This window comes from Eucalyptus grandis, chromosome 4, assembly GCF_016545825.1.
Source record: "Eucalyptus grandis isolate ANBG69807.140 chromosome 4, ASM1654582v1, whole genome shotgun sequence".
Lineage (NCBI taxonomy): Eukaryota > Viridiplantae > Streptophyta > Magnoliopsida > Myrtales > Myrtaceae > Eucalyptus > Eucalyptus grandis.
In genome coordinates, this window is record NC_052615.1 from 22688432 (window position 1) to 22704426 (window position 15995).

The 15995-nt window shown below is 39.1% G+C and overlaps 1 protein-coding gene across 1 annotated transcript; it reads right to left on the bottom strand.

Annotated features, from left to right (window-relative positions):
* Positions 1-10585: 10585 nt before the first annotated feature.
* On the bottom strand, positions 10586-12446 carry LOC104441284 (probable mannitol dehydrogenase). Its single transcript, XM_010054358.3, has 5 exons — positions 12263-12446; positions 12032-12145; positions 11424-11937; positions 11177-11330; positions 10586-11020 (listed from the first exon to the last, which is right to left on the bottom strand). The coding sequence occupies exons 1-5, from the start codon at positions 12358-12360 to the stop codon at positions 10818-10820; spliced, it is 1083 nt and encodes a 360-aa protein (XP_010052660.2). The 5' UTR covers positions 12361-12446; the 3' UTR covers positions 10586-10817.
* Between the last annotated feature and the right edge of the window lie 3549 nt (positions 12447-15995).

Genomic DNA, 15995 nt, shown 5'->3' on the forward strand with positions numbered 1-15995 from the left:
AAGGAACAAAAAGGCATTACTCTTTTACCATTGAGTCCCTATTCGATACATAATAATCAACTTGGGGAGGGAAACACTTGTAAGGAAAATTTGTTCTTGAGTGAGACACGGGTTGAGAGAGCCATTAGCAAACAAAAGAATGTTTTTGCTTTGTTTGTGGTCGAGAAAAAGAGTGAGATAGAGCGACCCATAAATCCAAAAATGCATTGCTTGTTGAAAGAATTTGCAGATGTGTTTCCAGAGGATTTGCCACTTGGATTACCTCCCATAAGAGGTATTGAGCATCAAATTGATTTGATCCCCGATGCTCCACTACCAAACAAGCTAGCTTATCGATGCAATCCGGAGGATACAAAGGAGTTGCATAGACAAGTCGATGAACTTATCCTCAAAGGATACGTTCGAGAAAGCATGAGTCCTTGTTCTGTTCCGACTCTACTTGTGCCTAAGAAGGATGGTACATATCGCATGTGTGTTGATAGTCGGGCCATCAACAACATCACCATTAAGTATAGGTACCCTATACCTAGACTTGATGATATGCTTGACGAATTATATGGTTCTTCTGTGTTTTCAAAGATAGATTTGCGGAGTGGTTATCATCAAATCAGAATGCGAGAAGGAGATGAATGGAAGACGGCTTTCAAAACCAAGGGAGGCCTTTATGAGTGGTTGGTTATGCCATTCGGATTATCTAATGCTCCAAGTACCTTCATGAGACTTATGAACGAGGTTCTTCATTCTTTTATTGGTCGATTTGTCATTGTTTATTTCAACGATATTCTTGTTTATAGCAGGAACGAGGAGGAGCATATCTCTCATTTAAAACAGGTCTTCAATGTCTTGAGAGAACGAAAACTATATGCTAAAATGGAGAAATGTGAGTTCTTCTCTCCAAGCATTGTGTTTCTCGGTTATGTGGTTTCCAAAGATGGCATCTCCGTTGATCAAACCAAGGTGGAAGCTATGAAGACTTGGCCGATTCCGAAGTCCATTTCTGATGTAAGAAGTTTTCATGGACTTGTTTTTTTCTATCGACGTTTTGTTAAAAACTTTAGTACCGTCATGGCTCCTATAACTGAATGCATGAAGAATGGTGCTTTTGAATGGACAAAGGCTGCTGAAAACGCCTTTGACATAATCAAGCAGAAACTTTGTGAGTCCCCTATTCTTGCACTTCCTGATTTTGATAAAGTATTTGAAGTTGAGTGTGATGCAAGTGGAGTTGGTATTGGTGCTGTTCTGGTGCAAGCACAAAAACCATTGGCATATTTTAGCGAGAAGCTATCCGATTCCAAAAGGAATTATTCGACTTATGACAAAGAGTTCTATGCCATTGTCCGAGCTCTTGATCATTGGAGTCATTATTTGAGGCCGAAGCAATTTGTCCTTCATTCTGATCATGAGGCGCTTAAGTTTATTAGCGGTCAACGCAAGCTTAATTCGAGACATGCAAAATGGGTAGAATTTCTTCAATCATTTTCTTTCGTCTCAAAATATAAACCGGGGCACACTAATATTGTAGCAGATGCTTTATCGAGAAGATATTCTATGCTTGCGGTTCGACTCTAGGATTCTTGGATTTCAATCAATGAAAGAACTTTATTCTGAAGATGCGGAGTTCTCATCCATCATCAACAATTGCAAGCGGGAGTTCAAGGTATATATTCTTTGCAAGATGGGTTTCTTTTTAAAGGAAATCAATTATGTGTGCCGAAGAGTTCTTTTTGCGAATTGCTAATTTGAGAAGCGCACGGTGGAGGATTGGCCGGTCATTTTGGTATTAACAAAACTCTTGAGGTTCTTCAAGAGCATTTCTATTGGCCAAAGATGAGTGGAGATGTGCATGCTATCATCTCAAGGTGTGCAACTTGTCAAAGATCAAAAAGCCATTTCCATCAAGGTTTGTATACTCCACTTCCGGTACCATTGCAGCCCTGGGAAGATGTTAGCATGGATTTCATTGTGGCTCTACCTAAAACTCAAAGAGGAAAAGATGCTATCATGGTGGTCATCGATCGGTTCTCTAAAATGGCTCATTTCGTGCCATGTCACAAGACCGATGATGCATCTCATATTGCTGAATTATATTTCAAAGAGATTATCCGCATTCATGGAGTATCAAAGACCATTGTGTGGGATCGTGATTCCAAGTTCTTAAGCCACTTTTGGAGGACTCTATGGAGAATGCTTGGTACAAGGCTCTTATTCAGCACAGCTTGTCATCCCCAAACGGATGGCCAAACGGAGGTAACAAATCGTACTCTAACCACTCTTCTTCGTGGTATGGTGAGTAAATCGTTGAAAGATTGGGATTTAAAGCTTGCGCATGCTGAATTTGCTTACAATCGATCACCAAGTTATACTACTGGTCGATCGCCATTTGAAGTTGTGTATGGAATTAATCCTCTCACACCTATTGATTTGATTCCAATTCCGTCTAACTCTCAAGTGAGCTTTGATGGTAAGAAAAGAGCTGAATCAATGAAGAAGCTCCATGAGCAGATTCGATCCAACATTCAAAAGGCCAATGAATCTTACAAGAAGAAAGCTAATCAACATCACAAGAAGACTCAATTTCAACCGGGCGATCTTGTATGGCTTCACTTGAGGAAGGAGAGATTTCCATTTCTTCGAAAGAACAAGCTCATGCCTAGAGCTGATGGTCCCTTTAAAGTTATTCAACGAATTGGTGACAATGCTTACAAGATTGACCTTCCAGGAGAGTTTGGAGTTTCAGCAACATTCAACGTGGGAGACCTTTCTCCTTACTTAGAGGATGAAAACCTTCTAGATTTGACGAAAAATCTCAAACAACCCCGGGAGGATGATGCGGGTGCATCCAACGTAGCTCCATCGACCAACTCAGAACCATCGATGCTTATCCAAGCCAATAAAGAAGTTGGGCATTATGTTCTTCGATGGATCATTTTGAATGAATAATGTTAATTACTTATCGGTACTTTGTGGTATATCGATAGGTATCAATGGGTGGCCATTTTAGATGTCTTGTATGACCAATTGATGAAGTTTCAAGAGGATTATTTTCTGGTCAAGGGAGGAGCTCGAATTCTGGGAAGGCTAAAGGGTGACGACTGCGGTTCAAGAATATGGAAAGCCAAAGGTTCAAGAACACGGAAAGCTAACGGTTCGAGAATGTGGAAGGCCGACGATTAAAGGCATTTAGTTCCCGTGTTAATAATGGCTTTTTATTAAGTTCCTAGATGTTTTTATTTTATGTAGCTGAAGAGTCAAACGTTTAAGTTCCTAGGTCATTAAGATTTGTTTTTAATATTTCCTAGTGCTGAAATCCTCCTATAAATAGATGAAACTATCCAATGTAGAGGAGATACGAATTTCATGAATGAGAATGGTGAGATTTCCTCTGCTTGAGTGAATTCCTTTGGAGAGTGGATAACTCCTTTCGGTTTCTTTATCCTTGGAGCGTAGATCACTCCTTGGTGGTGGCCAAGAAGCCCTTTATCCTTGGCTGGTGGAATCTTTAGGCCTTGGTGGTGAGCTTCTCCTATCCCGAAGTCCTTTATCCTTGGCTGGTGGAAGCTTTAGGCCTTGGTGGTGAACTTCGTAGATCTCGATCCTCATCCTCGGTTGGTGGCGCTGCCTTTATACCTTGGAAGGAGATTGCTTTTATTTTCTTATTCCTTTTTGTGTGTTTATCATATACACTACTCCATACACTTAACCACAAAAATCCCCTAATAAAAATTTCCGTTCTTGAATCACTCACCCCATCACGCATCACCTCGGGTCTGAAAAGGTTCCGCATTGGACCGACCCACAACAACACAACCTATTGAAGTCCGATGCTAGCTTCTCCAGCTATCTACGTGATTCACAACCCCCCGAACCAAAACCAACATTGACCGTGCCAATGGTCGTCGCGGTACACGACTATACTAGTCAAGGTAGAACTCAACTTAGTTGACAAGAGATACACTACGATACAGCGGCAACTTGACACATTCGGGTCCTAGTTCGCCTATTCCTATAAGGGAAACCCAGGTAACACATCACCACATATTATAGAAGAATAGGACTTCAACTTGCCTTGAATCCTCGGTGGTGCGAGCTGGTGGTGGAGCGAAAAGACAACGCGAGCTGAACGAGGGTGCAGCTGTGGGGTTCCTGGTCAGCAGTGAGAGTCTTGATGGAGGTGATTCTCGCTGAAGATGTTGATGAAGCGGAGGGAATTGTAAGGTGAGGCAAACGTTCGGTCTCATAGAATGAAGGGGGAACAATGGTCGTCTGGGATTAAAATGAATGAGCGAGCCGCGTTTTCGGTGATGCGGCCATGGTCTTCAAGCATACCACCGCTGTTAACTTTGAGCGGCTCGTTGGACGCTGTCAACAGGAGAGAGGACTGGCTGGCCATGCGTGTCACTCCCAAGGGAGAGCAGATGGCCACCGCCTTTGCATGACCAGACTTGAGTTTTGGGTGACACGTCCTGATCAACTTGGCAAAACATGGAGGATTGGCCTGCTGGGGAAGGGAAAAACGTGGCTAACTTTGGGTTCATTCTCCCTTAATTATCAGCCACGCCTCATGAAGAAAGTGATGTGGTTATTGTGAATGTGTCATGGAGGGTGAGCGGCCATGGGAAGACGTGGTTTGGTGGTGCGTGCACGGGCTTGAGACGATGGTGGTGGCAAGGCAGCGTTGTGTGGCAGGTTGGCGTGGTATGGTGACGAGTTTAGTGATGAGGCCACGACAAGCTTGGTACCCAAGAGCAATTGGTTTTGTGTTAAGCGAGGACCTAAATGTCACATACTAGATCTTGAAACTTCTTGTTATGTGATCCAATTGTTTAGTTTTTTTCTTTTGAAGTCACAAAAAGATTGTTAAGGAAGCGTATTGGCTTTGAGTACGTGATTTACTTACAACACATAAAGGAACACTTGTGATTATGTAGTTTACATACTTTCAAAGGATAACAACCTAAAACAAGGCTGGTATCTAAACAAAGTAGTCGACATTATTCCAAAGGGGACAAAGAAGTAATATCACCATACTAGATAGAAGCGAAATCATAGTGGTAAAACATGATTTTGAGATAACACCATTAGCCAAATAGTAATTCATCGGGCTCATCATCAAAAAGGCTTCAATGAATTGGCTTCAAATACGGATACAAGGTACCAAAAAGACAAAAAAATCGGCCTAGTGCCGATCGACGAGAATTTTGTGATTTGGTGGCATCACCCACACTTTGATCATCTATCTCAGTCGAAATGACTTATCTCTGATCTTTGATCGATTTTTAACTATGCCATAATGATCTCTGCAGATGAACACGGTCAAGCAGTCAATTATTGGTCGAATTCTCAAATCTATTGCATTAAAATTCTTTAATGGCTTTCCTAGATAGTCTAGTAATCTCATGAGTAATTAGCTTAGAAAATAGTGCTGTAGACACATTGATGAAAAGCCCGATTTATTAAATTAAAAACAGGATTTTAATTTCAGGATGTTATAGTGGTTCCATCATTGTACTTTGCACCATAGAACAAGATCATCTTGGGGCAGTAATTCTCAAGGTCATCTTTACAATTTGGACAAGAGCGACATGATCCAACCATACACCCAACACCTACTTTGTCCCCGACTTTGAATTTTGTCACTTTGGTGCCGATTTCAGTGACCCTGCCTACACACAATGTCCAATTTGTGTTATTATTGGCTCAAAAATGTCTTATTTATCTAAGAGAAATGAAAAGGATGATGTTTTTGAAAACTCATACCCAGGCACAATGGGATAAGAAGTTAATCCCATTTCGTTCTTGATACTATGGAGATCGTAAAGGCATATACTGCAATACAACACCTTAAAAGTTACATCATTTTCTCCAATGGCCGTGTGAAAAGGAAAATCAACGCATATTGAGGAAAAGATGTTCCCCTCTGTTGAACTTTTGGATGCATCACCGAAAATAAGAATCAACGAAACTGAAAAAACGAAGGGACGTTACCTTCTTGAGAACTTGAAGGGAGAGAGATGATGTCCCGTAGTATCTCTGGCGGCCCATCCAAAAGCCTTCACTGGATGTTCATTCTCTGGGGACATTGCCATTTCACTGAGCTTGACGAGCACAGCTTCGAACTAAACTGGAAGAGAATGGCGTAACCTGTGTGTTTTGAGATGTGAAGAGAACGGTGATGAGAGGGGAGCGAGAAGCGTTGGTACAGCTATAGGGCTTGAGGCACTTGGTGAGCGAACTGAACCAGTGTGCGTCGGTATACACGTAGGGCTCGAGAAGATACAGGAAGAGGCGGTGATGACGTGCTTACTGAGCGAACTGAACCCGACAGCTTGCGTCAGTACATGTGTCGGGTTCCAGGAGATACAGAAAGAGACGGTGATGACGTACTTAGTGAGCGAACTGAACCGGACGTTGTGCGTCATCATCTATTCCCGTTTGTTTGACCAGTCAACCGTTGCACGAAAGTTCTCTCTCTACTTGTGTCTCCTCTGCCTTCTAGCAGCCCAAGAAGAGACAACATAAAATCCTGCGGGCACCGTTTTCTCACAATTATTTAAAGCATTCCCATACCAATTAATTAATGGATGAAAGTTCAGCCCAGCCTATAATGCGTCAATCGTTTGTATAGAAGTTTTGCCAAAAGCATCGGGGTCTCATGACATGCGCAAAGTCTATAATTGTTTCATATAGCTTACTTTCTAAACAACTCATTTGATGAGTATTTTACCGTGTTTTTAATAATTAAAAGAGGAGTGGACTTGAAAGGAAGTGACCATGAATTTTAGATAATTGTAATCACTCAAGAGTCATGACTTTTACTTATAATTTTCTAGATATTGATGAACATCTCCCCCACGTTTGATTTGAGTCGGTGACACCGCCTGCTTGCTTTTATTTTCCTTTTTCTTTCATTTCTCAGACAAAATTTGTAATCAATCTCACCAGGAAAGGTGGATCAGCTTGATGCGATTAAAATGTATGTTATTAATATACGGGGTGAAAATTAAATGATATGCTATATGAACAAATATATATTTATGCAATAAAATTTTGACATTGTTATGATAAAATCTAAAATTATTGTTATTGTGAGTTTATAGTAATTGTTCTATCAAGGAGTGAAATTGCATTATAAAAGTTTACCTACGTAAGTATTTAACGAAAATATTGATTTGGCATTTGAATTTTGTTACTATTTTCATACTATCTAATGATGAAACAAAAGAATATCATGCTTGCCTATATGAATATAGAAGAAAATATTGAGTATTACTTAGATTCCATGTTGTTAAAATCCCTATCCATTCAATTGGCGACATATGTCACCCGGGCCCCACCACACCATAACCCCTCTTACGCTCCCTCATCATCTCACCTCTCTCTTCCCTCTCTTCTTTTTTCCTTTGTTTTTTCTTCTTCTTCCTGTCCATGATCTTCTTCTTTCTCTCTCCTCCACTTGGCCCATTTTCCTTTCTCCAACCTCAACCTCGAGTCAGACCTCCGACCCCTTGCCGCCGTTGACACATCACCTCCATCTCTGCCTCCATCTTTGCCCACTCCTTCTTTAACCTTCAGCGTTGCCGCCTCCAATCCAATTACTCCGGCGCCCTTTGCGTTCGTGCCCGTGTCGACTAAGAGGTCAAGGCCTCACGTCGCGCCAACGAACCACTCCTCCACCTTGTTCATTGCCAAAGCCGACCTTGGTTGAGCTGAGCTCTAGATCACAAATCTAGGACTCGCTCGACCTTAGTCCAAAATCTAAGGCCCAAGTTTACCGGTTGAACTCGAGCTTGATGACAAAAGGACTGAAACGGCAGCAAGGTGATGGATTGAGACGGCGGTGAGGTGGTGGTGGTGGAAGGGGATGAATGTCTGTTGTCATTCCCATCGAAGTGAAAGGGAAGGAAAAGAAAAAACAAAGTAAAAAAAAAAAGAGGAAAGGGAAAGTCGAGGCACTAAGGGAATGGTTCTGGCATGGTGGGGCCCGAGTGACACGTGTTGCCGGATGAGTGGACTAAGATTTTGATAGCATGAAATCCAAGTGGTACCCAATATATTCTCATGAATATAGCATGATATAATCATTAGAGAGAGAGAGAGAGAGAGAGAGAGAGAGAGAGAGAGAGAGATTAACTGAAAAGTGAAATTGAAGATAATAAGTAAAAAATAAAGCTTTTCTACACAAGTCTAATAAGTTGTGTGTTTTATTCATGTAGAAAATGTTGCGTTTTTGGAAAATGTTTTCCAATAAGCCATTTTCCAAGAGAATGTAATTATTTTTTTGTGTTCAATTGAAACCTAAAAAGAAGTGGAAAATATTTTATGTTGCTCAATAATAATTTTTTTCTTTCATGCATTCTTTTTCTATAATATTTTATATTTTAAAAATCAATTTTAAATTATTTATTTTTAATTTTTAATTTTTAATTTTTATTTTCTTTGTTTTGTCTTCTTCTTCTTTGATCGGTCGCCAGCTATCACCGCCAGATTGGCGAGCCAGAGGATCGCGCTTGTCGATTTGGTGAGGCCCGAGCTCGTTGCTCGCAAATCAGTAAGCTTGGCGAGCGGCAAGCCTGGAGCCCTAGCTCGCCATCGATCGGGCGAGCAGCGAGCGGCAAGTTGGGGCTCAAGCTTGTTGCCAATCAAGCAAGAGGTTCACGTGGGTGTGAGATAAGAGAAAGTGAATGAGGAAAATATTTTTCTCTTTTAAAGTGGAAAACATTTTTCCTTATTTTAGAAGATTTTTTTCCTTCACGGAAAATGTTTTCTACAATTAATTCATTTTCCGTGAAACTAATATACGAAAAATTCGGAAAACGTTTTCGTGGAAGTTATTTTCCATGAAACAAATGGAGCCCAAACGAATGAATATTCTTCTGTAAGTTCAACAATGTTTGGAAGACCGAAGCTTTATTGAAAATAACGTACATCCGTGTAATTTATTAAAAACACAAGTATATTTCTAATAGAGAATCGAATTTTTTACGCAGGTTTCTGATGCCTCGGATTTTGGATTTTCGTGTTCTTTTTAGTGAAAAAAAAATCCTATATGGTGATTTATCAAGTTGTAAAGTCAGCAATTAGGATCCTGATGTTTAGAAAAACATAAAAAGATGTGAATCATTATGGAGTCTCCACGTCGAATGGATTTTGGCGGGCTCGGATCCTGAAAGGTGTTTGGGTCTAAGCCAAAAAATGAGTCGTTCTATATAGGTGACACAATCCCGAGTTAAATCAAGTTAATGCATTTTTTACCCTATTTTGCGCTTTAGAAAATGAGTCACGTTTTTCAAGTGCAAATATTTCTAGGAAAAATATCTTTGACAAGTGAATAAATTTAACATGTCTAATGACCGCGACCTTATGAAGTTTTTAAATGACCACAAAATTAATTTGCTTGATACATCATAATAACAGATTAAACAGAAATTGGAAAACTCTTAGAATGGCTATGGTTATATAAATTATCAATTGAAGAAAAGAATGTTTAAAAATCATAATAAGGCGAATCACGTAAAGAGTATCTTACAATGAAAACGTTATACTTTTTCGTAATAAAGAAAAAATTATACTTATAAAGCTCTATCCAATTTCAGCTTTCAACCAAAAAAGTAACAATCCTTTGATATTTTATAAATTATATATTTTTTTTGTGATATTAAATATATCTTAACTAGCAATATCAATCATTGTATAATTTTAACTACTCCCGATTTTCAACTATGATTGTGATGGTTCTAGCAAAATCACCCAAAAAAAAAAAAAAAAATCTTCATTTTTCAGGTAAACTCAGGTCAATCATAGTTGATCTGACCCAACTAGTGAATTATTTGAGCATTGTCAAAGATAATAAGATTCGTCTACTAAATTAATTTATTAAGTGAAGCAATGCTCTGTAAGTTTTTGTTTAAGTCAATGGCCTTTCAAGCACTGAACCAAATTTTGTCAGGAACAAATTTAGGAGATGAATCGTAATGTCTTAAATGTTGAAATTATTTCCATTCATCGCATTTATAATGCGGCATCATAGAAATTTTATACTTCTTCCATGGCAAATAAGATGGGATATTGTGTAATTTTGAATGTTTCAAATTTTTAATAATGATTCAAATAGAAAAAGATACTGAAACTTACTTTCATGTCGGATAAAATTGGGTTAAACACAGGTTGACTTGACCCAACCCAACTCGGAAATTTAGAGGTCATGGCACGTTAACTCAGTTGTTTTGTGCATTGGAAAAGGACCACCCCTTTCCTATTTTCAAAGCGGGTTTGGGTGGACTATCGGGTTCAAGTTGGTTTTTGTGGGGTCTACTTAAATCTAGTTCCCAAAATCTTTGAATTATTTTCAAGCCAATGTGTTTCTAGTTTCCTGTATGGAAAATACGGGACCCTATCATTGGCTCAAAATAACGGGCTATCATTTAAGTGGCCTAATCATCCTTCAACTCGTACCATCAAATGTGATATTGGATCTTGAAACTTATTGTTATGCGATGAAATTGTTTAGCTTTTTTTTTTACAGTCACAAAAAGATTGTTGAGGAAGGGTACTGACCTTGAGTGCTTAATTTACTTGCAACACATAAAGAAACTCCTGTGATTATGTAAATTGCATACTTTTTGAGGATAACAACCTGAAACAAGGCTACTATCAATACAAAGAGTCGACCTTATTCCAAAAGGGACAATGAAGTAATATCACCATACTAAGTAGAAGCAAAATCTTAGTTGTAAAACATGATTTTGAGATAACAATGTAGGCAAAGGCTAATCTTCATCCACACTCAGCCAAGTAGTAATCCATCAAAATCATCATTAAGAAGGCTTCAATGAATTGACGATGTCAATGACAAATCGGTACTTAACATCTGCTTTTGATAGACGCTCCATGGCAGTGTTCACATAATCCATGGGAATAAGCTCAATATCTGCGACTATGTTGTGCTTCGCTGCAAAATCAATCATCTCTTGCGTCTCTTTTATCCCTCCAATGCAACTTCCTCCCACCATCTTTCTACCTGTCATTGGTCTTATTTGTTACTATTTTTCACATTCATGAAACTCTGAATTTGTCTTCTACTAAAACTAAAATTGTTTCAATTATAAACACCAATTACGAAGGTAGTTTTCTTTTCCAAAGCACTATAGAACACAAAAGACATGCTTAGGCTTACCCATGAGGAGTGGAAAAGCAAGTAGCTCTAGTGGCTTCTCTGGTGCACCAACCATGACAAGCTTTCCATTAGTTTTCAAGAGACCGATTACAGGCAAAAGAGCATGTACAGCTGAGACTGTGTCAATGATACCATCTATTGTACCCATTGCAAGCTGCAGTTAATAAAAGATAATAACATAAATCTACATTCAGTCCTCATCCCTATACATCATCAAAGAAAATAATATGTTGTGACTATAACTTACTTCCATCTCTTTTGTGTTACGGCTAACCAAGAATGCATCAGCTCCCAAATGGTCCATGGCTTCCTTCTTTTTATTAGGTGAGGTACCGATGACGGTCACTTTGAGACCCATGGCCTTAGCAAACTTTACAGCCATATGCCCGAGCCCACCAAGCCCAACTACCCCTAAATGCATTCCGGCCTTATCAAGCCCATAGTACTTCAATGGACTATAGACAGTGATCCCGGCACAGAGGAGAGGAGCACTACCGTCAAGAGGCAAATTGTCGGGGATTTTGATCACGAAGTGCTCGTCCGATACCATGATGTCTGAATAGCCACCATGGGTGGTGCTTCCATCATAGTACTTTGCACCATAGGTTAAGATCATTTCAGGGCAGTAATTCTCAAGATCCTCTTTGCAATTTGCACAAGAGCGACATGATCCGACCATACACCCAACACCCACTTTGTCCCCAACTTTAAATTTTTTCACTTTGGTGCCTACTTCGGTGACCATTCCTACAATCTCATGCCTGCATACAGTGGTCAATCTGTGTCATTATCGGCTTAAAATTGTATTATTTATCTAAGAGAATCGAAAGGGATGATGTTTTAGAAAACTCATACCCGGGCACTACAGGATAAGAAGTTATTCCCCACTCGTTCTTGATATTATGGAGATCGGAATGGCATATACCACAATACAATATCTGAAAAGTTACATCCTTTTCTCCGGTGGCCCTATAAAACATAAAATCAGTGAATTTGAAAAGAAAGATGTTCCCCTCTGTTGAATTTTTTGGTGCACCACCCAAAATGAGAATCAACGAAAAGAAAAAGAAAACCAAAAGATGTTACCTTCTTGAGAACCTAAAGGGAGAGAGATGCCCTGTAGTGTCTCTGGCTGCCCATCCAAAAGCCTTCACTGGATGTTCATTCTCTGTGGACATTGCCATTTCACTGAGCTTGACGAGCACGGCTTAAATCTCAAACTGGAAGAGAACCGGGTTATCTGTGTGTTTTGAGATGCGAAGAGAACGCTGATGAGAGGGGAGGCGAGAAGCGTTGGTACTTATATAGGGCTTGTGACGGTACTGGAAGCGGTGGTGATGACGCACTTGGTGAGCGAACTGAACCAGGTGGTGACGTGCTTAGTGAGCGAATTGAAGCGGACGTTGTGCGTCATCATCTATTCCCGTTTGGTTGACCAGTCAACCGTTTGCCTGCTTGCAGCCCAAGAAGATAATATATAAAATCTTGTAGGCGTCCTTTTTTCGCAGTTAATTAAAGCATTCCCATACCAATTAATTAATAGATGAAAGTTTAGCGTAGTCTGTGACGTGCCAAATTCGGCCACGTTATACCCAGAGCCTATTTTTCTTTTTTACTTATTTTAAATATAAAATTCTATACCTTAAAATATTCCAACAAAAGGTAGGAATTCCACAAAATCCAAAAGGATGATTTTTGAAAAATCGATATTTTTTGAAAGAAAGTTGCCTAAAATGTGAATACGATAATTTTTTTTCCAATATTAATGACAATACATAGCTGAACTCTAGTATTTTGTAATAACACTTGGCTAGCGGACCCTGGCTTTTGCACACGCCCCTCTTGATAGAGATTATGGTTTCCGTGTCACCACAAATGTCCCAACCCGCTTCTCGGATCCTAAAAGACGGTCTTCCGACATTGTTTAGATGTTACACTATCAATAGTACTGACGTCGACATGTGACGTGACATGCTAATACGTTGTTTCTAAAAAAATAGAGAATTCTGACACGTTGAGACATATTATATATTAAACATATATTTTTATATTTACATGATAAATTATTATTAAAATTAAATTAATTTAATTCAAATTCAAAAATAAATAAATAATTAGAAGAGCCTAATACGAATTTGCATTAAAAAATTAAAAATTATTTGTTAATATCATTTATTGTTTTAATTTGAAAATTTCAACTTCACTTAAATATGCCATAAAACTTGGAGAAAAAACAAACTTTGGAGTAAATTGTTTGTTACCGGAAGTGAGAGTCGGAAGAAAAGAGAATACCGAGTTTTTCTTTTTATCCCTATTTATTATTTTTATTATTTTCTATTTTCTTACATATTTACATTTTGACCATCTATTTATTGAAAATTTTAAAAATCAACTCTATGCGTGTTGGAATTTTGAATTCTCATGTTGAAATTCTCGACTCGCGTGTCGAAAAATGTCGCAAGAGTTGATTAAGTGGCGGGAGAGATAATCAAGTGTTGAATTTTTTGACACATATTGACCGATTGTCAGAGAGCATCGAAGAGTATCGGAGAGTATTGAACATGTATTGAAATATCCGACACAATAAGAAGACTCCTGAAGAATGAAATCTGACACGCAGGCTTGGGATAAAAAACAAAGCAATATAGCGCCCGGTCAAATGGCCCTAACCTTTGAACCGGGAGGAGAATATCATTTCGGAGAACTCTTTTGCGAGCACTAGCTCCCTCCATCCCTCATCACGTGCGATTCTCTAATTCGTGGTCACGGTAGAATTGGGGAGCTGGATGATGCTCATAGGCTGCTTAAAATGATGGAAGAAAGTGGTTTAGATCCTGATGTGGGGAGATTTTGATTTGTTGGATTCATTGCATGAGAAAGGTATCGAAGCATATCAAGTGATCGGTACATCGTTAGTTGATGGCTGTTGCGAATCGGGACAAACTTGAGGGTGCCCGTAGATTGCATGATAAATTTCTCTTGCAGGATTGCAAGCCTAGTTCGTTCACTTACAATGCCTTGATAGGTCGTGTTTCGTTAGAATTTCTATAAGAACGAAATATCTTTCATTGAAGGTTGTTCTTCGATTTTTTTTAGAACGGACCAAGGTTCTACACCAACTCCGGACAAAAGATATCAAATGTAATGTTAAATTTACTTCTTAGGTCCAAACAAAACTATATAATACTGAGTTAAGTTAGAATTTAATCAACAACAATGCCCAAAGATTATATGTCCAGATTTGAACTATGTCAGAATTCAATCAACAAAACAAATTGAGGATAGTTAAATACAATGCCGGAATCTAATCAATGGCACTACTCCAATGTACTGAGATACAATACTAGAATTTAATCTACGGAAATGCGTGTAAATAGGAGAACACAATGTTAGAATTTAATTAGCGACGATGCACTGGGATATAGATACACATAGGAATCTAATCAACGATAAGCTACAGTTAAGAATATTAAAGTGTAGTACGTGAAATATAAAGAGATAACACTTTGATTGATTTTTTGAGGGCCACTCGTCAGATGACTGGTGGTATTTATAGAAAAATTTTGTAACTGCTTGGTAGTTGTGTATCATCCTTTAACCGCTTCTGACCTTGCCCACATTACTTATTCGGGTGACCACGATCCATCATCGTACTTCAATAATTGGACACGTGGCAATCCCCTGCCTAGTCATCTATCACTAGGCATTTATACCCATGCTAGTCGATAGCCAAGTGACACGGCCCGCAGATGAAGCATGATCCAAGATCGTCCGTGATTCGACCGTGTCACGCACCAGGGCTTTGCTGCGGACAACCCTGATCGATCACTAATCCGTCCCTGACCAATCCATGAAACAATGCCCGATCCGTCCATGCGCAATACAGGAGATGATCCCTGCATGACCAGTGACCAACTCCTTATCAATGCTCGGCCAGCCCTTGCACAACCTGGAGTTGTTCACCTACTCTGTGTCAGGCACCCATGCTCGCCCATGTTGACCCTATTCTTGCTTCTGACATGCGCCTATGATTATGGCACTGACACTAAAGGGTTCTTTTTATTATCATCCTAAAATTGAATCCCCACATGGTCGCATGTCCAACGATCTTTAAGCACTGTGAGATCAATGGTATGATTACACAGCAAAATACACTCTCCCGCACCAAGCACAATCATAGTCCATATACAAGTGTCTTTGTAATGCGTCAATCGTTTGCCACATGCATCTTGTGTCATCTTTCAAAACGACTCACTCGAGGAATATTTTACCGCGTTTTAAATAATTAAAAGAGGATTAGACTTGAAAGGAAGTGACCATGAATTTTAGATGGTTGTGACTCAAAGTAATGCAATCACTCAAGAGTCGTGACATTTACTTATAATTTTCTAGATATTGATGAACACCTCCCCCACGTTCGATTTGAGTTGGTGACGATCGGCTGCTTGCTTTTGTTTTCTTTTCTCGCTTTTTATTTCATTTTTTCTAATAAAATTTGCAATCTAGTTCAGTCGGGAAAGGTGGGTATGCTTGATGAAGACAAAAATGTGAATTAGTAATATATGGGGCACAAATTAAGTGTTATGCTATACAAGCAGAGATGTATATATTTACGTGATAGAAGTTTGACTTTATTATAAAAAAATCTAAAATTATTGTTATTATGATTCCACATTAATTGTACTATCTGTTGGAGAAAACTCATTTACTATTTTGAAGTTGACAAAACGTTTCTAAAATTCTAGTCGGAAGACTTGCAGACTCAAGTATTATAGTCTGAAGAACTCCAGACTCTTTTGTCAAAGTCTGAAAACAGCTA